Source organism: Rhopilema esculentum, chromosome 4 (assembly GCF_057945365.1).
Source record: "Rhopilema esculentum isolate cy_ngs chromosome 4, ASM5794536v1, whole genome shotgun sequence".
NCBI classification, from domain to species: Eukaryota; Metazoa; Cnidaria; class Scyphozoa; order Rhizostomeae; family Rhizostomatidae; genus Rhopilema; species Rhopilema esculentum.
Window position 1 is genome coordinate 5,543,122 of NC_142818.1, and position 25,446 is coordinate 5,568,567.

General features: G+C 35.9%; 3 protein-coding genes across 7 annotated transcripts in view; 1 reads left to right on the plus strand and 2 right to left on the minus strand.

Moving 5' to 3' along the window:
* LOC135691438 (sulfotransferase 1E1) overlaps positions 1-24,594 on the plus strand; it is a 48,723-nt gene extending 24,129 nt beyond the window's left edge. For 2 of the 3 annotated variants that reach the window (XM_089115992.1, XM_065209306.2), the window contains exons 3-6: positions 2,758-2,906; positions 15,234-15,320; positions 23,489-23,543; positions 24,347-24,594. The gene's annotated coding sequence lies outside the window, so the exon portion shown is untranslated. The remainder of the gene's footprint in view (positions 1-2,757; positions 2,907-15,233; positions 15,321-23,488; positions 23,544-24,346) is intronic. The other variant, XM_065209307.2, reaches the window with a different exon arrangement.
* On the minus strand, positions 2,900-10,470 carry LOC135691443 (uncharacterized). The gene is made up of 4 exons (XM_065209313.2): positions 10,002-10,470; positions 8,312-8,432; positions 7,192-7,548; positions 2,900-3,712 (listed from the first exon to the last, which is right to left on the minus strand). The coding sequence occupies exons 1-4, from the start codon at positions 10,362-10,364 to the stop codon at positions 3,708-3,710; spliced, it is 846 nt and encodes a 281-aa protein (XP_065065385.2). The 5' UTR covers positions 10,365-10,470; the 3' UTR covers positions 2,900-3,707.
* Positions 12,349-24,356, minus strand: LOC135691439 (uncharacterized). Of its 3 annotated transcripts, none has more exons than XM_065209310.2 (4): positions 22,001-24,356; positions 20,899-21,019; positions 20,393-20,743; positions 12,349-17,878 (listed from the first exon to the last, which is right to left on the minus strand). In XM_065209310.2, the coding sequence occupies exons 1-4, from the start codon at positions 22,376-22,378 to the stop codon at positions 17,853-17,855; spliced, it is 876 nt and encodes a 291-aa protein (XP_065065382.2). In that variant the 5' UTR covers positions 22,379-24,356; the 3' UTR covers positions 12,349-17,852. The 3 variants fall into 3 exon arrangements, with proteins under 3 accessions (XP_065065382.2, XP_065065383.2, XP_065065381.2); XM_065209311.2 differs by having other exon boundaries at positions 12,349-17,882; XM_065209309.2 differs by having other exon boundaries at positions 12,349-20,743.
* Positions 24,595-25,446: the final 852 nt, after the last annotated feature.

Genomic DNA, 25,446 nt, shown 5'->3' on the forward strand with positions numbered 1-25,446 from the left:
TAGAAAGTAAGACAAAACAAGTCATTATTTTTTTTGTTGATATTAAACATACGCCCCTTCTCCAACGACCCTTCTCTCCTTTAAACCTCCCCTGCAGCTCAAAGAGTGAAAACCTAAAAATGCAATTCTTTGTTTTTCAAGGATCTTTATCGGTAGTCAACGCTGTATCCATACCTTTAGAGCATCCAAAACTGAAAAAAATCTTTCTAAGCATTAATATCCGGGGCAATGGTAAGAACCCAAGCATTAGGCCTCCGCATGGATTACGTTTCTTGCAGTTGTGGGTAGTCTGTGATATACACTCATCTGGCTATAAGAAACGAATACTGGACAGTCAGAAAAAAATTAAGAAACTTCAGTACTCGAAGCAAAAAAATTTAGAAACTATTAAATCGTGATAAACCTGAAAATAACGAAATTTCGTAAAATCCAAGAACAAGATTGCCCTGAAGGCCTAGAAATTAAGACACAAGGGATAAAAATATACTTTCCACGTCTAAATGCAGCATCAGAACGAAAGCGAATCTCTTGACGTGGAAAAACGTTCACGAACATTCCAGAACATCATTCATGAGAAACAATTAAGAAACTCTTAAGAAACAGTGAGTATATAATGAGTGTAAGCATGTTTGGGAAGCAGAGATGTAACTAGGGGTGTATAGAAGAATGCAACACAACCCAACTGTAATAGACTGTTGATTTTACAAAAATTAGTGTCTTTCCAAGCATTCTCTGGTGGGCATTCCAGCATAGGAGCAGATGACATTTGGAAAGTGGCGTAGATAGAAGGGGTCAGGGGGGCGAAAAGCCCCCTAAAAAGCTATATAGCTATTTTTTCGGAGAATTTCTGATCTTGTCAGAACAATACCATGGTTTGTCTTTTTTGATCTAAGTGTTATATTTTGAGAGAAAAGATTCTAAAGGTGAGACTCTTTCAATAAGGTATGGTATTCAAAATATCTTTTTGAGGGGGTGACTAGAAAAATCTTCAAGGAATTCAATTTATGATACCAGACTTTGAAAAAAGGTTAAGTGTTCTATTTAATTTTCAATGTCGTTATGTTTTGCACAGAAAAATAAAATTCCTTATTATATTTTTGTTGGAAAATATAAATTTATAGCCCCTCTTGTAAAATTTTCCTATCTACGCTACTGTATAGGGGCTAAGAAGGCTACAGCCCCTTTAATCAGGCAAAATGTAGCGCATGCGGGCCCCATTCGGAGAGTTCTATCTTAAAATAGCAATACTAGGCAATGTCCATACATCATAAGTCCCCTTAAACATTTAGCATCCGCTACGTCCATTCATTCCAGTATATAATTTGGCAAATATGCTTTAGTCGTGCGCTCTAGCTAGGATTACGAAATTGTTTTTGTCAAAACCAGAGATTTTTTTCAATAAGATGTTGCATAGGAAACATCCCCTTAAGCAAAATTATCGGTGCACATCAGTTTTGCTGCAGTTATCAAGCAAATTGCCTCAAAAAATACTTAGCTGGATAGAACATTTTACGTTACCTTAAACAATGTGACTGTGCTATTTAGGGCGATACGTTACACTCTTTTGTCTTGGAAGCATAAGGACCTTAATCTTTAAGCTAGGTTATAATAACAATTGCATTATATATGACTTTTCATCAAAAGGCAACTGTGTCTGACATCCACCTTACATTCTTTCAAAATTGACCGGCGACTATAGAGCAAACCATTTGACATCTAGTTATCAGAATTCATCGAAATCATCAATAATTCATCGAAATAAACGCCAATTTCACTCGTTATTGTCCCTTGCAAATTTCATCTGGATAGTTTTATGTCTGTGGAGTCGATCTCATTTTATTTCAGGAGCCAACAACAGCCCAACACGATTCCAAGTAGGCCAAATATGTAGAATCATAGCATACTTACCTAGAAAAAACAAAATCAAACAATAGGATTCGCAACGGTGTCTCATCTGCAAATGTTTACTATCCTATATTTTCTAATGCAAGAAAGTACGTCAAGAAAATCTAATATCTTTACCAATCATATTATGAAGAACCTCAATTGCATACATTATATTAACTGTAATGATTGTGCAGTTATGTCGAGGCACAGGTATTTTGTAGTCTGAAAAATGGGACTGCAACTATCAATCTATCGAGATCTAAAGATTAAGTGTTTGACCTGAATCACAGCATTGTTTTGTATCCTTTGTTCAAAGATTTCCTGCGGATAATTTATGAAAACGAGATTTTGTTTCTTTTTTATGCATCTTCTACTATGCAATTCATTCTGCGGGCGGGGTTCAATTCAGAAGCAAGCGGATTTTGGCGTGCAATCCGTACATTTAATATCCCTGCACTGGACCATTTTGTAGGACATTTGAAAATACGCCAATGTAATGCAGAATGTGGCCAGCAACAGCTTTGCTTATTTTGGCCTTCTGCAATCAGAATATGGCAGGGGGAAGGCAAACCAACAAAAACAAGCAAATTTGTCAACAATGGCAAAATTTACCGACAAAAGCGCTAAAAACGTGTTTTAACCGACAATTTAACAAAAGCTAAGGGTGCTCGACCGACCCCCTCACACTGTTGAAATTCCCCCCAGTGTCTTGTTGTGTGAATTGCTAACAATCCCGTTGCTGTTTTCAAGTACAGCTGAATAAACGGATACTTTTGTATATCTCTAAATAATGACATGGGTTATAGCTGCATTATTTATTAAAAATTCTAATCTTTTGATAGAATACAAATGTTTTTGCCTGAAAATTAGGAAAACTACAGAAGAAGTGGAACCAATACACTCTGCGCGAACAAAACATTTTACTTACATCAAAGAAACTGATGCATTTTGGAAAAAAGAAAGGAAAGACCCACAGAAATGCAGAAGATTGTTTAAAATATTCACCAACGCCTTTAAAGGTAACCTACATTTTTTTAATAAGCAATTAATTGTTCACATTACTTTCATAAAAAAATACAGTTACACGTTCACAATATAATCTTCGAATTTTCGCTGCCTTCCGGCGCCTCATCATTAAGAGTTCTTGCTGAGGAATATTTCTTGCTGAGGAAGAATTCTTGCTGAGGAAGAATTCTTGCTGAGGAAGATTTCTTGCTGAGGAAGATTTCTTGCTGAGGAAGATTTCTTGCTGAGGAAGATTTCTTGCTGAGGAAGATTTCTTGCTGAGGAAGATTTTTTGCTGAGGAAGATTTCTGACATTTGTTAAATCCTCTTTGTTGATATGCTTTGTGCAATTCTCTAATATAAAATTTATTTATATTGTGGGGTGTTTTCAGGTGCAAAAACTGTCTCCTACAGGTAAACTTTTGATATTGAAAAACGGTGGAGTAACTTGGCCTTTATTTAACGGGTGGCAGTAAAAGGTGTTAACGACGTTTGTCATAAAGAAAAAATCTACCTGCAAAGTGACCAATTACAGAGACTGCGGAAGCGCAAGAGGAGGCTGAGGCGGCTTTAGCCCCCCCCCCAATCATCTCTAAAATGTACTTTAAACCATACCAAATGTCGCCTTGCTCTGAGCTTTAGCATGTTTAGCCTCCCCCCTAAACGTTTTAGCCCCCTCAATCTGTACAGTGCTCCGCGGTCCTTGACCAATTATCCTATTTAAAATCAAATTGTTTTTTCTTTCAAATGATCCACTGATAAACATTCTTTCTGTGTATTAAAATGATGATTTTCAAAAGTTTTGATCTTCCTTGTCAATCTGAAAAGCGAAAAACACAAGATATCAGTAAAAGTCATATATATTAGTATAACTATCGGAAAACTTCAAATGTTACACGTAGAAAATGGTTCTAATTTACTGTCGAATATTCTGTCCAAAGTCAAAAGTTTTGCTTTGGGACAAAATTGATGACATTTTGTACCCAGAAAGGGTTAGTCGAGCCAAGAAGGGTTTAGCAATTGACGCCAGAATTCTGTATAAACCCCCGCATATCACCGCATAGCAACTCTCTTGATTCACCTGATAATCTCTCTGACAGGGGCGTTGCGACCGGGCGGTGTGGGGGGACAGACCCCCCAATAGTATCTCAATAGGAAATTTCAGGGAAAATCCGCTCGGTGGAAGAAACGCTTTAGGTATTTTAGAGACCTTCATGTCATAAAATCAATAAAGGATCAAGCAAAGGTAGTTGCTCCGTTGGTTAAATATGATATTCCTTGATATGAATAAAGGCAAACAAACTAATGATTTGAATATTTGATGATTTCTTGTTGGCACTAAATCGAAAAATCCAGGCCCTCTTTAGGTAAATTTGTGTCTTGTGTCCATTTCCCCTAAAGATTCTCGCTAGAAGCGTCAACTGCAATTCACTATGAGCTCCAGATTTTTTTTTAACATTCAAAAGGCATGCTAAGATGAAGAGAGGGATCTAAATTGACAACCAGTGCTGCTCGTAACTGACAACATGGTATTTCTCAAGACCACGGCAAAATTGTACCAGTTGTTTTATCTGCTGTTCAATTTGTTTGCAAAAAAAATAATAAACAATTTTTTTGCGGTACAGAATTTGAAAATGGCTTTGAAAAAGCAAACATTTTAAAACATACTAAAAGCTTTTTCGTCTGACACTCCTCAGGGCATAGAACGTCAGAATAAGGTTTCGAAAGAACCCAGTTGTGGATCGAAATAGGCCAATCAGAAAATCGCAAGCACAAGGCCGGTATAGTGCTTGCGTTTCAGATTAAGATGAATCATGTAAATAACTGAATCAATATAATACATAGGAAAATTGTTAACAATAAATCAATGTTTAAGTTAATAAACCAATGAATTAAAAAATAGATAGATAAATTGATAAATAAATTAATTAAATGATTTATAAATAAAAGAAATTTAACTGTTTATTTTAAGTTTGTACAAGCTTTAAGCTGGTCTTTGATATTGTAAATTGAACTAATTTACACCAACTATTAACTGAAAAAGAAAACTACATTATATCAAAATATACTATTTACAATATAAACATTATCTACAATGCTTATAATTGCAATTTTCTCCCCTCCAGTTTTTATTGTTAATATTGAATATTGTAGCTGATGAGGCGCTCAAGTCAAACATACTGTTTCATAGAAGGCAGCCTGTGCTCCAGACCCCTAACTTGAAAGTAATGGGTCTGTGTAACCGAGACCAAAATCGCGTACGAGGATTGAATTGAATTGTTTGCATAATTATCATAGATCTGTGTAATCATGCAAGAAGAATTGCTTCAAGAAGAAATTGTTGATCGGTCGTGATGGTATGATGTAGCTTTATTTGTTAGAAGAAAGGTTTAGAAAATACTGCTCTGCTATTTGATGATGAAGATCTTCGTTGGGAAACTTGATTGGTTCTGGCCAAAACAGATTAAGGGGCTGTGGGCCAATCTTGCTCATTTTACAGCGGTTGATGGGGAGTGAATCTACGGCAGCAATCGAAGTAAAATTGCCTTGAGTAGAGTACTCATTTTGTTTTGCATGGTAGAAGATGATTATTTACTATTTTGGCTTGAGTGCAATGTAAAGAAGGATTTTTGTGACAAGATCTGATGAATACGATGAAGGAAAACATGACTTTCAGAGTAGCGATAAGAAATGGAAACCGAAAAGTAAACAAGACGCTTTGCCTTCAAGCCGTAGAAAATGATCTCTGCTTACAAACGCAAGTTTACAGTCAGTGGAAATTGCTTATAACTCGTGAAACATTTAACATTGATCCGGACAGGGCTGCTCAACTGGGTAGACTAATTTCTTTAGCAATCTGAGGCAGCAGGCCTAGGCCTGTGTCTTGTACTTTTCAACAATTCTTTTCATCATGAAAGTGATTGCTTTGCTGTAAATGCGTCTTCTAAGTTTGTTGTTTGAAATTCTGGTGTTTAAAAATGATTTTATAACGTTCATTGACACATAAGAGAAGAGTTACCAACAACAAGCGTGTGTTTTGCTAAAAATTCATCCTCGGGTTTTTGAAGTGTTTCCATCCTCGCGCCGGGCGGTTATCTAGGAGTCATGATATATTCAAGGCTTCAGACATCATTGCGACATTGTCTGACAAAATAAAAAGTAACTTTGAATTTGCACACATTTCTTTTCACTATTTGAATGTGTAAACTGCCCCTGCAAACTAAGATCTGTTCACGCTGTTGTTCACTTTTGTCTTGTGAATGCCGCATAGTTTTTTGCATAATTAATTTTCCCAGAGATCCTGGGAAACGCTCGTACGCGATTTTGCTCTCGGTTACACAGACCCTCTACTTTCAGGTTAGGGGTCTGGGACACAGACTAATAGAAGGCTGCCCCGAAATTTAATAGAAATAATGCCAATTTTTGCAAAAAACCGTTAGCTTTCCAAATTTTGCATCATATGCACATGCGCAGTTAAAATCAGTGACGTTATCCTCACATCGCATTATATATCCTGTAGTAGAAACATTCCTTGCTCTTATGTGAAAAAGCTAGTCTCGAATTAAAGAGTCTTGAGAAAAAGGTGTCTTGAGAAAAGTAAGAATGAAACTTCGGTTTATGTGATGTTGTATAACTGTTTTTATTAAATGAAGTGAAACGCTTTGAGAAGGAACTTCCTTCTGCAATCCTTCCCCCTACTGCGGATATACTTTCTCCATTGGTTTGGAAAAATGAATAAAACAATAGCCCTAAAAATGGGAATCTAGGCCCTGGGAGCTCTGAACAAGATATAAGGAAAAACTTCTGATAAACATAATCCCTATTGTTCATAGACAGAGGCTTGTTAGTAAACAAATGCTGATTTTCCAGTGCGCCCACCAAAATTGCCACTTAACCAAATTCGCTAATCCATCAAAGGTTCCGTCATGCTGTTCCAGAGCAGTATTCTCGATTTTCCACTTTGACAGAAATAATTAGTTTTATGCCAGAAACCAGTGCGCCCAGGGTTCTAGACTCGTCTCTCTGACATTTGTTTCTGTTCCCCCTATCATCAATATACAAAGGTTTTTGAGAGATACAGTCGTTTCATTGTTCTTTGCAAGCAAAGAATTCATACAATTTGGTCATTTCCAAAGTAGCTCTTATCATCCCTATCTGTACTTCATCAGTTGATATATCTACTTTTTATTCCCCTATATTCCAGTTTAGTAGTCTTGTCACTGTCAGTTGAAGGTAACTGATTTTTTAGGGATTAATGTAGCGTTGATAAAGAAACATTTGAACCATTCAAGTACTTACCCCAAACAAGAGAGAGTTTGTTTTGTTCCATATAACATGCAGATACAGCTCTACTGGTCATTTTGAAAACGCCTTCTATGTAATTATACAAACAATTCTTTGTTGCAGCATTCCATAGAATACTAGACCCATTTCTTCTCCAAAGCGTGTCGATGGAACCACATGCTTTTGTTTCCAACCACTCCTCCCCATCATGTAAACCGACGCACGCGTTTGTTTTCTGATGTTTCAGAAACAAGCCATGTCTCCCAGTTACAAAATAGAATTTGTCTTTCCCTCCAGACAATCTTTGGAAGGTATTACCATCTATTTGTGTCAAACAATAAAAGTTCATACCTTGCACGAGAAAAGGATGCCCTAAAAAGCGACATAATCACAGTTCAACGACGGTATTTGCCTATCAAGGAGAAATTGGTAAAAATTTGTAAATTCTCTGTAAGAGTTATCAATGATACGTTTCAAATTTACCAGATTGATAATGCTGTGAAGAAGCTGCATCTAAAATTTTATCTAACTAGCCTTTTAGAAAAACTTCCTAAAATTCAATAAAAAAAGGGCGGGAAAGGCGTGGTCTAACAGTGGCCTCTAAAATATTTAAGTTATGGAGCTGTGCAGTTAGAACTCTAAAATATTTGTTATGGATGACCTTGATTATGGCCATCATCATTCTGTTCAGACTGGCATTTTGTTCAGGCTGGCATAGCATTATTTTCTTTATTCCAAACCATCTATAAGAAACTGAGCCATAAGATGATCAAAAGAATTTGATTAAGAAAACCAAACAATTGATCACCTCCAGCATTAAGAAACTGTTCAAAATAATTCATTTAAGGTGCGATGGACGTAATGCTTTTTGACGATTTTTATTTGATGACTTTTTGGCGATTGCTATCTTTCTGGTTCAATTGAAAATCTATTTTCCCTCTGTTTTTGCTGTGTTTGTTTTTTCTTTCTAAGAATAACTCTTCAGCACATTCCTATCAAAGAAACCTTTTTTACAACTGAAAGTTTTAGTACTTTAATCCAAAGCTTACAGAGTACTAATCCCAAGCTTACTTTCTTTTGAACAAACGCGTTTATGTATAGTTATTAAAAAATGGTCCCAGTAATATTTCCTTACCATCAGGGCAATTGACGCTGGCATCCGTACCACATTTAACGCATTGAAATCCAGGGCATTGACAGGTATCCAGGCAGACACTGTCACCACAAGGATTATGTCTTTTGCAATTGTGACCAGTCTGTATAATAAAAAAAATGCTACAAAGCTGATTTGTTAACTACAGAGCCTATCAAATTTACGCAATGAGCCACCATAATCAAGAGTGTCACAATTTGGCCCTGTTTCTTTTCGCCAGTGATAGCAATTTCACCTTAAGCCACCCTAGGCACGACACCACTGCTCTAGCGTTAACTGTATTCATCAACTTGGTCTTTTTAACAATTTTTGACCTTGATCAACAGCTCCCAGGACACCATCTTATTGATCTTCAGCAATAAACATCGTCGTCATGGTAGATTGCATCAGGGTTGCTTTCTTTTTCTATTACAAGAGGCTGCTGTGGTAACATGTTTCTTTCCTTTCCATTGTCGTTCTAACCAGACAGTGTGCTGTCTCACTGCCACACCATTTGCTGCCGCCCATTCTCTCATTTTATTTTCATTTCATTTCATGAATATATTTTTAGCAATTAATTGGATTGATATAAAGACGCTTTATTTAAAAAATTAATCAAGCTGGAGCTGGATTGTTGAGAGTTTCATCAAGGGTAATTAAAAAGTGCTGACACACATATCAAAATAGTTCAAAAGAGCTTTCGAGTCGATGACGAACCTGTAACTAATAAAACAGAACATGAAAGTTACAAGTTAACAGCAAAATAAATATGGTAAAATGTCAATATGCTAAGAATATTATTTCATTTTGAGAAAGTTCAATAATAATCAAAAATAATATTTATTCAAAAAATAAGAACTGAAAGATAAAAAAATGCAAAAGGTTAAGGCCAATATATGTACTATATTGCTGGTCCGTTTAGTAATATTAAATAGCTACCTAATGCGAGCAATTTCTTGAATTTTTAACAAAATTCGATCATGACAATATTCTGCATGTAGCTTCTTGTTGGCACAGCTGTCGGTATTGGAATCTCTGATTACTGGAAACATTTTATCTGGACTCGTGCCGGAATCCAATACGTTCTACTAATACTATAAGCGGTACAAATTCGCTTGCAGCAATCATTTTCAGGCAATCACGCCACAAGTAATGCTAATTCACAGGTTACGCGCAAATGTCTATTCACGCATTGACGCACAATAGAAACTTGTTTTGTGAGTTCGTACATCGAAAATACGCTGATCTGCGCTTCATTTTCAAATTATTGCAGTTTCTTGCAAACTTAATCAATAAGCGAATCAAATTTTAATTGTTCATCGATATGGTACGATCAATGGCACCTGTCAAGTTTCAAATACCATACCTTCTGAATGGGCGGGATGAGGGAAAGTTTTTCAGCTTGATCTTCTAGAAAAATGTCAAATTTGGAGTTTTGATTCAAATTGATGTTGATTTTTTCCCTTTGTTCCTTCATTATTTCAAAGCATTTATGGTAATTGAAGTTCTGCTATTACAAAGAGCACGATTGCTCGTTACTACTCAAATCTGTAAGCGCAGTTGATACTAATCGTAGAAGGAAGGAAGGTTCCAAAAATGCTATTTTTTATAAATTTGTATATTTGCAATGTTCTGGAGATTCAATCTTTACTTCTACCAAGTTAGCAAATCCTTCCATTTAACAAAACCTTACCCATTTCTCGCTGTAATTGGTTGACATGAAACTCCATCCTGTTTCTTGTGTAAGATTTCCTTCAAAAATCATGCTTAGTGAATCGGCTGGAGACTCACTGTTGAGTATGCATGTTCCATTCACGTTGTAGCTTACTGCTTTACAGTTTTGATTGAAAACACATTGAGCTTTGCACTCCTGTACTGATAAGTGGTCGTAGACAGAAATTTGGGCAAGGAGCAATGCATATCCCTTTCTTGTCACTGTGAAGTTGGCAAAATGCTGGCAAGGCAACCTGAGAATTCTGCAATTCGTATATCGTGAATATATGAAAAACAGTGGGAAAAACCAAAGCAGAAATGTAGTAATTAATTTGAATTCCATTTTCGGATGCTTCACCTAGATAGTTCGCCGATTTATATAGAGAAGTACCTGCGCAATGCATACCGGTTGGCTGATAAAATCTCGATTAAAGTCAATGGATTATTGTCAATGACCATTCATCTCACTTTCGTCATACTGTTGCACTTGTAAAGGATGTGTCGCATTAATCGACCGAAACACATCTTTATCTTTGCGAATGGCACATTGTGTTCGGTACCTGCAATAGTGTTGTGATTGGAATTGTCATTTGCATGCAGAGCAAATAGAATTAAAAACCGATTTTGATCGATATTGGTTTACCTTTTTTAATCCTGTGAATTTTATGTCAGATATATCTAGGATGGCAAATGGTTAGTGAACAGTCCATTTCAGGCAGAATGAACATTTCTCTTTTGTTTTACCATCAATGGTAATAGTCAAAACTTTTAATCAAAGTGTAAAGTTGACACGTTTTGTAAGCTTATGAATAATAGAATGATAAATGAAGGTAGGAATGATCTAGAAAATTTCAAATCCATTTCATCATGTGCTCATCTTCGTAGCGATAGCGTATATGCAACCTCGCAGCACATTGGTATCGCAGCGGCGATCTCGCAGCGGCGATCTCGCAGCGGCTTATTTTGTTTGCATAGGAAACGGACACTTTTTTGCCCAACCTGGTATTTGTCCTTTCAGTTTTTGGTGTTTGCATTTTCAGTTTCAGCTCAAAAATGCGCGCTTTAAAAATGGAAGCAATATTCACAGTATTAATGAAATTTTCCTCACAGTCATACAAAAATCTACAATGTCTACCTTAATGTGAAAATTTGAAGTTCTGGTCATCCAGTAACCTGAATGAAATTTGCTGTTGTTTGAAGTTATCTTTTTGTGCTTCTTGCTGCAACTATATCAGCACTGAGCACAAATTTTTATGATACGTACTCATAAAACCACAAGGCTTCGTTTCTGTTCCTTTTGCTTTTGTACTCTGACAGTCCGGAAAGCTTTCGTAATAGCGGCTCGTGCAAAACTACCACGATCCGGGAATCGACTCATTTCATTGAAAAGTTTCTATGAAAATACCTGCCATCTTTAGTTGCCATTACAACATCAAGATTAGGCTAAAACCATATATTTTGCACATTTTAGGTATGGAAGTTTTTTTCCCAGATAAAGTTAACATTTCCCGCTCGACAAACATATTACGAATGTGCCAAATTGAAGAAGTAATGCTTTTTAATCTAAGCTTTTTGACATGGATTAGGTCAAAGCCACCAGCTTCCATTTTATCGAAAAGGAGGAAGCTTAAAGAAGCATTTAAGATATTTAGAATCGTTTTTATCACGAGCCTTCGAATTATACGAGTTTCAGATTCATGTTTTGCACTCTTTACATTTACCCACGTCTGCAGATGGCATGCTCTGGTTTTCACAATTGCCACTACCAGCATTGCTTCTGTGAGAATCTTAAATGCTCTTTGACTTGCTTCAATTCACTCTATCAACAGACAGTTCCAATTCAACCAATGAATTGTCATATAATATATGACTGTCATATGATATCTTAATATTAATACTAAGATTGTAAACTATACCTGTAGCTTTGTCATGAATTAATGAAGAACTGCTTTTACAATGTATCTATCCATTCAAAATGCTTTTGTCAATTCAAAAGCAATTTCTATTCATATGTCACTGCTTAAACAGCTGTTATAAAAAATTCAGGGTGCTCCCAAGTTCTAATCGGGACTTGGCAAAAGTTTTAATTGGTCTTATCGGACCAGTTCGACAGTTTTGAACTGTTTGCAAACTTGTGTTGAAGACACACGCAAGGAACTGGACACTTCGCATGATGTCATCGTGATCGGAGCCACCCCCCCCCCCCCCCAGGAAAAATGCTCCATTTCCACCACTGAGACGATTTGGTTACTGGACATAAATTGTTCGTTTGAATGGGGTCCAGAGAGATTAGATGCGATCAGGGGCGTCGAGATGGGGGGTTAAGTGGGGCAAAAGGTCCGGGGCATGTGCTCCGATGGGGCCCGTAATAATGCAATAAGATTTATTTATAATGCAAAAAGCTGCTATTTAAGCTACCTAAATGGAATCAGCACCTGTAAGTTTATTACAGAGAAATATCCACATGTCCCTGATTCATGTAAAATATTTTTGCATATTCCTGTAAAAATCCTTAAAAAACTTTCTCAACAATTGTAATTTAAAAAAAGGCGCTTCCCAAATTCTCCGGGAGACTGAAGGGCATGGCCACAGGAAATTTTCTTAAGGGGGTCCAGTTATGTGAATCACCCCTGGGCCCAAGCTGGCTCTCGACGGCCCTGGATGCGATAGCCATTGAAAAATGAATGATGAGCTCCTAATAAATTACTTCTAGCGAAGCTATGCCCCACCCCTCAGCCACAATCGCTGTTTTATTTGTGTTTATCTACCGTAAATCTTTGAATTAGCCCCCACCTGTGTATAAGCACCCCCTCCTTCAAATAATCCTCCGCCTAAAAATATTAATTTTTGCAAATAAGCCTCCCTTCCTTTGAAAAAGCCCCCGTGGGCCCTTTTTCGAGAGAAGCATTAGCAACTAACTAGCTTCCCCCTACAATGCTTATTCTAATTCATAATTAGCTACAATAGCTATAGAATATTGCATCTGTTGTTGATGACAAAAAAGCAATAGGGAGTGTCATATTATAAGTTTTGTCTGTTTTCAACAATAAAAATTATCTTTCTTTCATGTTGACCTTTAAGAAACTATCAAACATGAAATCATCCTCACCTCTCTTCAATAAGCCCTCCCCACGAAGAAGCTCCCACCTAAAAATCATTTTTGCAAAACGATCTCCGGGGGCTTATTCGAGGATTTATGGTATGCAGTTGTTTATGTGGCAAAACCAAGAGCAGTGGAGCTACTACATAGCCTGCTTCTACCTGTTTTGGTTTGACTTTTTAATTGGTATCCAGGATTGCCTCCGATTATCCTGCAACTTGTTGCGACATTTTGCAAACATATCCCGCTAGGAGTTGCATCTATTTTCTTATGTGTAAATTTTACAAGTATTTTACAGCAAGTTACAGCAGCTTAATGCTACCTAGTGTAAACCGGCCTTGGGTGGCGATTGCCACCTGACCACCCGGGCCAGTTCACCCATATTGCACTCATATTTTATAAGAAAATTGTCATTAGAAACGTGTTCTAAGTAATCGGAAAAGTTAAAAAGCTACAGTACTCGAAGCAAGAAAGCTAAGAAACATTTGAAAATTGATAAAGGCAATAACTCAGAAGTTTTGTGAAAATCAATTGATATGATTGGCTGGTTGACACAAAAATTTAGACCAAGAGAGCGAGAATGTACTCCCCGAATTTAAGTACAGAATTACATCGGAAGCAAATCTCTTGGCAGAAATTTCAAACAAGAGCATTGGAAACAAACGAGATTGTCTTTGTTTGCAGTTGCGAAGTTGTCCATGCGCCGTAAATATCTACCATGAATAATACATTACCTTTATCTGAAAAACCATAGCCGTAACCTGAAACTCATTCAGATTTTTCTCTAGACCAGTGGCGTGCTTGGGTTGAGGTCGCAGGGGGGGGGGAAGGGTCAGAATGCCGCCCCTTTACAAACTGAAAGTTTAGCTTATTTTACATATTATCGTGTTTGCATTAAGTAGGTTTGGAAGTCTATAACAACAGATGCTTAATTATAACGGGTCCATAATCACATTCAAATCGACGAAACCTATATAAAAAATTGACTTGAGAACTCAAAAAATATCCTTGCAAAAGCGAATATATATATTTAAAGTTTAATGCATTCTTTACGTTTATGTTTGAAAATAAAAAATGCAATGCAAAAAAACAAATACACCTGACATTTTTTGAACCTTTTTGAATATGTCAATTTTTACGTAAGTTAAGACAAAAATATTCTTCCTCCAGTGTATAGTTGATAGTTACTTGAAGATGAATTAACAGCGTTTATACCAATAGAGATATTTTAATCAAATAAAGCAAGTCTACAATTTCATGCTAAAAGAGCTTTTGTAAGTTTGGGAGAAACTGTCACTGTCAATGACCTTGTCTTTGTTGATCAAAACAACAACACTTAGAATTTTGCAGAAACTATGACCGAAAGGGACACTTAGGGAAACCAAGAACAAAAAAGATTGAAAAGAGGGACATTTTAAGAAATGTGTCACGAAAGAACAGTCAGCTTCTTTTGAAAGATCTAGCTTTAAAAGATCGACAAAAATTAAAGTTTCTTCATAATATTGCTAGTTAATTGATTAACTGCAATTTGAGATATATATCAAGTGGTTGTAGAGCTTTCAAACTTATCCAAATTAACAACACGCCCTCTATTAACTTATACAATGGCTACCATCTCCATGACTGCTCTGTGTATTCAGCATAATTTGTGTCCACATTGACCGATTATCCAATGGCAGCTTCTTGCAAAATGTTATATGCTTTGTAATCGCTCTTACAGAATTTATGCCGTAACAAAGCTGCTTTTTCTCTACATAGGCAAGTTCTCTTGTTAGTTTTGCATGACCAAAAAACTGTCAAAACTCTTCCTGTCGCATCATTTGCACTCGATATTCCTTTGCTGCAAAATGTAGAAAGGCGTGTTGTGCATTTTCGACCGTTGAAAAGAAGATTTGCTAGAGAATAGACTGTCATTGTTTGGGGTGGCTCTGAAGGCCTTCGGGTATTTCTGCGTGCCCTTATGCGGATGAGCATACACGATTTTCTAGCTTGTTTATGAAGCACTTGTCTGTGAGGTAAACTGTATTGTCTTGCATGCAATTTGAATTCTTCCTTGTTATAATTCTTTGCAAATTATATTTGTATATTCCTGATACAATTTGTTAACTGCAGGTTGAAAGGACAATTTCTCCCATTGGAAACCCGAGGTACAAGAGTTACAGCTAGAAGATGCAGATCCGTCTATAACAGTGAACATAGGTTAGTTGAAAGCTTTGATCTGGCATTGTATGTAGCTCTGTTGGCGTGTCGTGCTTGCATAGGTTCTTGCATATAGATATCTGTTTTGGCTTGTCGTGCTATGCATTTGACGACTTCGGTTTCATGCTCACAGAGGGTTCCAGTCAGGGTCAAAGAGGACCAAAGCTGAAATGTTAAAAAATACCCTCAAATGGTAGTCTTTTTGACAATAACCCTCAAATGGTAGCACAAGGACAGAAATTATGTCCTTGGTAGCATCCATTTCTTTGTGCACGCCTGGTCCTTTTTTGACAAATTTCTTCGCCATTGACTGTTGCTGATTCGGGAAAGATAAAGCCTTGTTCATTGTCTATAATAAATCGCAAGCCAAACTAAGGCGTTGTGTTATTACCTGGACCCCCCTGTCAGGCTTATAGGAGTACCCCCTGGGGTCTGACCTAATCCAAGTAACCAAAAGTGTATGCATACAACAACATGCAACAACAAACGAATTTTCACTTCCTCTCCCCTTCAGCAATTTTGCGTATGAAAGGCACATTGATTTACAACTTGCACCATTGTACTCGGGGAGAGGGGGTGGCGGTATCAGGTAAATTTGTGAAAAAATTGCAGTTCAAATATATTTTGTCAACGGTTGTAGACAATTTGCTGGGCTCATTTGCCAATGGGTACCTGATATCTTAATGCTGCATCTTATGTTGTAGACGTAGTATTTGTAGTTGACGTTTTGTCCGATCCGCGATTACCTGGTGATATTTCACATTTAGGCCATGTGAAAAGATATGATTTCTTTCAAAGATACCTGCTAATCGAAGGGTGTATCCAAATACTTGGCACTCCGTTTTGGAAAAACAAGAAAGAGTTCCAAAGTGGAACGTTATAAATAATATCTTCTTAAAGATAATAATTTTCGTAAAAATAACATAATAAAACACATCTTAAAGTGAAGGATCAGTTAAGTTAGCAAATAAAAAGTCTAAGTTTAGCCAATAATGTTTTTCTCTGGTTCATTGATTGTTTAGATAAAAGCTAATCACAGCAATTTGATGGGGAAAAGAGGTTGTACTATTTGGCTATATCTAAGCCAATTTATGGCGAATACAACTGTTTTGCACATTTTTAGAAAGGTTTCATAATGACATTTAAGGTTATTTGGTCTTAATATAAAATTTCTAAGCATATATTTTATGACGTCATCACTTTTGTGTCATGTTGCAATGTCGTGTTAAAAAGACCGTATTTCAATCCACAGAGAGCGACTTTTGTTTTATCGAGTTGATTTAACATCAAGTAGTTCCCAATGAAAAGGGCGCATCAAATTAGCTTTACCCAAAACGATCAAATCTGAGTCGCAGATGCTGATGATTCGGCATCATGTAAGGCCTGTGCCTTGGCCACTGAACTTCCCGCTTCTGGAAAGAACAATCGGGATTTGGGGGGGGGGGGTAATCACGAGGATGGTATCAAGGATAAAGAAAATAGGGGGTAGTAAAAGACATTTGAATGCAGGAAAATAGAATCAATGCCTCTTGATTAGGAATTGTTAGGCTAAAAACAGAATGTAGCAAGCCATTAAGGTATTCGAACGTCAGTTCATTTGTGCTCATTTAATGATTTTTAGAAACAATATTTAATAAAAAGTTTATGAAGTGGTATCTCCTAAAACAAATAACATGGTACACAATTGATTTAACAAAAGTTTCCGAGCATAAAGTTAATGTTAAAATAAGTACAACTATATTAGTAATATGTAGAAGAAAACTGCAAGAAATAAAAAGGAATCGAGTTATAATAAAAAAGTGCTTAATTTTCAATAAGTCTGTCTAAATGCTTTTAAGTTTGTCTCTAGACGCTATCGATACTGAAATTTTCTACCCTAGTGACTGACATAGACATGGTATGTAGTAGACCCTTAACACATACTGGTTGAAATATAGAAAAGATTCTCTTGGATGCTTCATTCTTACTATGAAGTCATCCTTTTTAGACATCAGTCGCCTTTTCCTTTCAAACGGTCACGCCCATTGAAATATTGCCTAGGAAAACCCCCACGTCGGGGACTATACTAAATCGGTTTGATAGACTACAGCAAAAGACACATATGTGGGAAAAATACCATCAACGTTTTGAGTATTTACTTAATTCAAAACATGTGATGTAATTGATTTATCACGTTCTCGTTCCAGATAATCTTTACAGGATGAAATCTAAAAATTCTTTTTGCACGTGAATCTTATTATCGCTGTCCAAGTAAAGGACTGGCTGGTTTCAAGTTTCTCATATCATTCAAGATATATAGAAAATGTAATCCAAAAATTGAGGAAAATACCTTAAAAGTGAGAAAAATTTAAAATGAGTAAAAATCTATTCAATTTCATTGCACTATTTGAGGAGAAGGCAAAAGAAGATTAGACATATCAGTTTATTTAAAATGTTTATATTGCGATACTGCTGTGTCACAGTGTAATTTTCAACCTTTTTATATGCTTTTATGTCCAATAACCGTCCAAATACTTTGTTAACGGCTTGTTTTTATTCTAACTGGTTATTCTTGCTGTCTGTCTGAAAGAGGAATGCAATATGATAAAAATCTATAGCTAACAATACAGAAACACAAAGCGTCTCCTATGAGCTTAACAAAAATGGTTTACTTAAAAGAAAAAGTGTTTTCTGCAACGTCATTGGGAAATTATGTGGACATCTGTCGTGGCTAGTATTGTCGACATTTTTTGTACATACGCAGTATTCAATTCAATTCAATTCAATTTCATTGACAAATATATCTAAATACATTTCAATACAGAATAAAATTTATTAACATAACATTACAACATAGAACTTAAAAATAGAACATTACAAGACATTATGTATTTAAATTAATTTGTCTAAGGAGGAGCTCTCTTATAGATGAACTAATCGAGAGAGGGCCCCCATCTAAAACTAAGAAGTGAAATTTTTTCTTTAAATCAAAAGAGAAACCAGAAAGCCTCCGCAAAACATTGGAATAAACATTGACTTAGAGGCTGAGGAGATCCTTAGGAATTACCTCAATATTGATGTAGAATATAACCATTTATGAGAAATTCTTTCTGTTTTGATTTGAAAATATTTAAGGACGCTGAAATTTGAATGTATGTTGGAATATCATTCCAGAGTTTAACACCAAGGTATCTAATCGACCTGAGCCCATACAAAAATGTATTCCTTGAAGGTTGGAAAACATTACCACTAATTGCCTGACGCGTTCCATGGCTGTGAACTGTGCTACTAAGCTGAAAATAGTTGTGGAAATGAGAAGGTGAAAGATGATTGAGTGACTTGTAAACAAATTTAAGACTATCCTGGTGAATCATATCCTTTAATTTGAGAATTTTAAGTGAGGCAAATATTGGTGTTGAGGGAGATCTATTGGGGTGAAATGAGATAGACCTCAATAGCTTTTTTTGTAGTAAGAAGAGCGGTTCCAGAAAGGTTTTATGTCAAAGACCCCAAGCTGTGAAGCCGTAGCAAAGAAATGAGAAGGAAATGGAATAGTAAAGATTCTTTAAAATATCAAGGAGAAGGAAATGTCGGATCTTAATGAGGATACCAGATGTTCTTGAAAGTTTCTTAGTTAGTTCTGAAATATGATATCTCCAGGAAAGATGTTCATCCATCAGTAGGCCTAGGAACTTAACATACCCAGATCTAGAGACAGGCTTCTTACCAAATTTTATAGTTATGTTTTCAACGAATTTCTTTCTTGGTGAACAGAATATGACAAAATTTCTTTTCTCAATGTTAAGCGCTAGTTTGTTTATTTCAAGCCACGACTTTACTTTCAGCAACTCTCTATTAATTATATAAGTTAGTTTGTTTAAGTTATCAGATTCGTAATATATATTTGTATCATCTGCAAATAAAAAAAAGAAAGAATTTTGGATACATTCGGCAAGTCATTTATATGGATCAAAAAAGTAAAGGTCCTAGTACAGAGCCTTGAGGAACTCCACATGTCATTTTTCCAGGATTAGAGGAATATCCATTTACTGAGACAATTTGCAATCTGTCAGTCAGGTAATACTCAAACCACTTTAAAGTAATGCCTCTTATACCATAATGATTCAGTTTTTGCAATAGAATTTGATGATTTACAGTATCAAAAGCTTTCTGTAAGTCTATGAAGATTCCACATCCAATTTTATTAGAGTCAAGTGTACATTTTATTCTCTCAGTTAAACTTATCAATGCATGGTCAGTCGAGTGGCCACTACGAAAGCCAAATTGCAACTCAAAAAGAATCTCATGGAGTTCTAAAAAATTATAAAGTCGCTGATGCATTAGTTTTTCAAAGATTTTGCTAAAAACTGATAATAGAGAGATAGGTCTATAATTTGCCTTATTTGTTATATCACCTTTTTTGTGAATTGGAATAACCATAGCCATTTTTAATTCTAACTTCTAAACAAGGCATAAAATTTGAAATTTGACATGTAAACTTCCTTCGTCACATCCAAGACATATTTTTTATGGTAAGCTTCTAATGAAGTCTTGCTATCTTGCAAAATGGAATGAAGTCTTGCTATAATGTTATTACTGGACATATATGAAAGCGGATCTCTTCCCTTTTTTAGTGTCTGATAGATAAGATTAGAAATTAATCTTTATCTTAAGAATTTTCATTAGGCTCATGTCTAAGATTTAGTATTGAGAGAAAAACAGCCAGAACAAAGTTTCCGCTGCTTTAGCAGTTATTTGTCTATTATTTTGAATCTATTAAAAGCATAAGCAAAAGTCAACAATCGATCGAAAGGCATTAAAAATTTTGAAGAATGTAAGAATTTAGCTTTAGAAATCATTTTAGGACAACAATGATAGGCACATATGTAGTTGATTATATTCTATGCCACTTGGTACACGAAGATAAACATGTTTTGAGAAATTTCGAGCATAAATTTTGATCGCAATGTCTATCTTTCAAGCATAATGTTGCCTTTTAAAGAAAGTCGACGTTTTTCTAACAGCGATTGACGTACAGTCGCTTCTTGCATCTTATTCTTGTTCATGAGAATAATTCGATTTGAAGTACTCACCGTAAACAATCGACATTGTGTTATTATGTTTATAGCATTCAGCCAGCTCCCTTTTTGTAGACTCGTATACCCAAGGTAAATGATTGAACAAGCAGTTATTTGTCGCGGCATTCCACAAGATACTCGCACCGCTTCTTCGCCATATTGTGTCTAAGGTCCCACACTTTTTTGCTAATAGCTTCCCTTCTTCTTCTTTGAGACCAACACACATATTGGTTTGGGTATGTTTTAGAAATAGGCCATCCTTCCCAGTTTCAAAGAAGAATTTTTGAGTGCAGTCCTTTGTTCTTCTGAAGACATCATTAATATATGTAAGACATACTTTACCGTTCTTCATAACAAACGTATGACCTAGGCGAGACAGCAAAAGAATTCCTTGTCAAAACTTCTAGGAGCAAAGAAACTTAAGGTATTTAATTTGTTTCATTCTTGAGCAGAGCCTCCTATGTTCATGTATTTTATTTGGTATTTTTCTAAAACAAACACATACAAGAAAATATCATTACCATCAGGGCATTCTACGGTGGCATCTGCGCCACAACTGATGCACTGATATCCAGGGCATTCGCAAGAATCCATGCAGAATTTTTCACCACATGGTTGATGCTTCTGACATATGTGTCCAACCTATTAAAAAGCAACACATAACAATTTTTGAAGTTTTCAAGAGTAACAGAAAACCTTCAATACTAAGTATATCATGCAAAGATATAACCCTGAAAACAATATCCAGGGTGCACAATCTGAATTTGTAAACATTATTTACCTCCATTGAAACGTCATTGACAACATCAAACCTGCTTCATTTTTATTTTTTGCTCTCACTTGTTCTCTTTGTTCACATTTATTAGGTTCCTGCTTATTAAAGGATTTTGAAAAGCGGTGCAAAAAACTAAGCCTGTTTTGAATTTCACGTAACACTTGTGTGCTGTTTGTGATTAATCTACAAGCATAAAAAGAAAGAGACCGGAGACGTTTGACCCGGGGGTACTGTGGGCACGTGGTACCTTTCACATTTCTGCAGAAGCACAGAGAAACTACGTTTTCCCAATTTTGTCATGTCTAAGTTGATACTGTGCGCTTATATTTGATAAATTGGTGTTTAGGTATATTGAAGTGAATGACATTAGCTATTATCGCGGACAAAAACAGTTGAGACTTTTCAAGGAAAGTTGTTATTTTCTGTTTTCTTTGAAAAATAACTTTCCCCCACCCCTTGTCTCAACAATTTTGTCTGGGATTGAAGAAGGCCGATGCTAAACGTTGATTTGTGGGAAATTCTGTATTTCCTTCCTAGGAGTAAGATGATTTCTCCAAACTCTGAATTACATGATTTTTAACTTTGGTTGTTTTTTATCAGTTTTCCTTTTTGAACTTATGATTTTAATAGTATTAGCTTGTAAACCCAGGCTAACCAGTTGCACATTATCTATGTAATAGATAGGTTTGTAATTGTAGTGTAATTGAATTTTAATGATTGAAAAATTTTCACTATTATCATTATTATTTTATTACAACTATCGTATTCTTATAACCTTTGATTAAAAGCTACGATTTTAAGCTTCTTGCATTCAAGCGATTTTTATTCAAAAATCAAATTGATTTTACCAATTTCTCGCTGTAATTAGTTGACATGAAACTCCATCCTGTTTCTTGTGTAAGATTTCCTTCAAAAATCATGCTTAGTGGATCGGATGGAGCCTCACTGTTGAGTATGCATGTTCCATTCACGTTGTAGCTTACTGCTTTACAGTTTTGATTGAAAACACATTGAGCTTTGCACTCCTGTACTGATAAGTGGTCGTAGACAGAAATTTGGGCAAGGAGCAATGCATATCCCTTTCTTGTCACTGTGAAGTTGGCAAAATGCTGGCAAGGCAACCTGAGAATTCTGCAATTCATATATCGTGAATATATGAAAAACAGTGAGAAAAACCAAAGCAAACATGTAGTAATTAATTTGAATTCCATTTTCGGATGCTTCATCTAGATAGTTCGCCGATTTATATAGAGAAGTACCTGCGCAATGCATGCCTGTTGGCTGACAAAATCTCGATTAAAGTCAATGGATTATTGTCAATGACCATTCATCTCACTGTCGTCATACTGTTGCTCTTGTAAAGGATGTGTCGTATTAATCGACCGAAACAAATTTGCGAATGGTACATTATGTTCGGTACCTGCAATAGTGATGTAATTGGAATTGTCATTTTCATGCAAAAGAGTAAAAACCGAACTGGATCAATATTGATATACTTTGTTTGATCCTATGAATTTTAAACCAGATACATGTAGGATTAAAATGTTTAGTTAACAGTCCATTCCAGGCAGAATAAAAATTTCTCTCGGTTTTGCCATAAAATATAATTGTCAAATTCTTGAATCAAAGAGTTACGTTTTAAAGCTCTTATTTAGAAAAAAAGGAAAACATTCAACGTCTTGCTGTTTAACTTCAAACTTAATTCAAGGCTGCATCTTGAGACTGTCTATGCCTGTTACTTGGCTCCACCCAATGGCTGTTCCAGGGGGTTCCAGGGGGACATCGCCCAGGGCCCCGCGCTTATGATAGCCAGAAAGGGACCCCGCCCCACACCTGAGAAAAGATAATATATTTTAAAGAACAAATATCCCACAGATTTTTACAGCCCTCTCCCCTGCAGTACCTTAAAACCTCGATCTTGTTATTAAGGACTTCATTAACTCATTGGTCTCTAATGAGTTATGCTTACTTTTAAAAAATTTCTAACGAAACCGCTTAATTAAACCCTCTTTCTCCACAAGTTAAGAAGTTGCAGACGTTTATGTCTCTAAACGACTTTCTAAATTTTAAGAAAAAAGTTGGAAATTATTTTTACTTTACTATCTGTCTCATCATATCGTTCGAATATATTTGGTAGCGATAAATACTAGAATTTTAGACCTAATCCTCAGCTCGACATTTTATGTGTAACTCTTACACCTAACAAGGATCAGAAATTTTTAACATTCAATCAGTCTTTGAGTTTGTGACATTTAGATTTAAGGAAGTTATTGAGAACAATAGAGAAGGATAATGATTTGTAAATTGATATTGGTATTATTTTTATTTTTTATCAGGTCCAAGTTTTGTTGCAATCAAAGAGGTCAACTAATACCATACAAACAGTCGCTTGTAGGTAACCTTACGCTTGCAATGTTCATTCGCTAACTCGGATCATTTCCTTATTCAACTGCACTTTCTGAAAGTTATTTAAAAATGGAAGGCAAAAAAAGAGAAAATTTTGAGAATAGCCGGCCAGTTTGAGCGACGTTCAAGAAAGTGCAGTTCAAAATTTTCCCTACTCATGTATTCTTGTTTTAAGATATCATATCCCGAGCATGGGAAGAAAATTGGCTTGAAAGCAAAGGTATAGGCCGTCCATTTGAGCCTAGATTTTTACCCCCTCCAAGGGAAATGCTTTCTTTAGCCTAGGATTGATGTTTTCATGGCAAGTGCCTTAGTTATTCTGCGGTTCATTGGAAGTTTTTTCTAAAATCGGTACAGAACTAAAATCGATAACAGCCACCTGATTAAGCAAAATTTAGCAAAATCAAGTTTAATTGCAAAGATTCCCAATTCCTGTTATCGCAAAATTCATTTAAAGCGAAAGTTTGATCAGCAAATGCTGCATGATTCTCCGAATACCTTGAAAAAACATATTTTGCTTTATTGAAAGTAGTATCATAACTGTGACAGTACCCACAAGACAAAACTCACTGCAAAACTGGTTAGATTGTAATTTCTGTAATGTCTGTAGACTTTATATTAATTCCATGTCTGTAGAGGATGTAGAAAGAGGGTGTAGACGTAGTGAGAGGGGGGGGGGCAATGGGGGTATCTGAGTATCTCAGACAACCTCGCGTCTATTTCTAAAAAAGACATACTTAATAAGAAGAAACTAAAGAGGATTTATTTTATCGTTTTTGTACGTTTAGGGCCTACGAGGCGATCAATTTCCCAATCAAAGGAAACACCCTGAATTGCTGTTGATAGTCGGTATCTCATCGTCAATTACGAGAAAGGAAGTCCCATAAGCAAAATGAATTGTCGTAGGTAAGTATTACTTCTTACATGAATAATTAAACATTATTTTGAAACTAGAATTTAGGTAAAAGTAGCTTGTTTTGGTGTAAAATCGGATGGTTGAAAATTGGGAAAATTTTGTTAGCGTTAAAGGGCTTGGGGAAGGTGACATTTTCCATCATTTACTGCTAGTCATTGGTAAAACGCTCATTCTGCACCATGATGTACTGACATAATATCTCTTATAAATGATTTGTAACTGTAGCGTAGATGCAGGAACAATTCACTTGTACGACTAGAAGGAGCTAACGCGAATCTTACCTTTTCACATCATACCTCTTATTAGATATTCTACAAACTTTTAAAAATAACTGTTTGATAAAATGAAGTCATATATTTTGTTAAATTTATGAAGATTGCGAGTTTAGTGGAAAATGATTTTGTCTCTTAGGCTGGATAAGTGTTGCTTTCTCCCTGTAAAATCTTGGAAGATAGTGTCGCGCTAACTTAAAGATAGGCTTTGGGCTTTAATCTAACTTTCAACTCCTACATATCTCTAGCAAACAATATATCAATTGATATCTAACATTTTTATCACCTGTGTACACGTTTCAAATACAGTCAATTTGTCTGAGAGTCGTCTTCATCCAAAAGCAAATTATGAATAGAAATTTACTTTGATTTTCAACATTGGGCATTTTCTGCCGTTCTATATATCGCGATTTCAAAAAATGTTACTGAGGACAAGCCCCCGATACCCCGTTTAACTTGCAACCATTCAGTCATTTATTGCGAAAGGTTTTAAAAATGAATTATGACATTATCAAAAAACTGATTCTTGGCTACACAAAATTTTTCCAGACCCATTTTACTAAACCCCAAAGTTAAGCAACTATCGAACCTATTGCCGCCCTTTTGGTTGCTTTTCCCGCTGGGTTGAATGGTAGCCAGCCCGGCACTGGTCGCAAACATATTTGACGTGACTGTTTACTGTATGTGAGCATTGGTATCT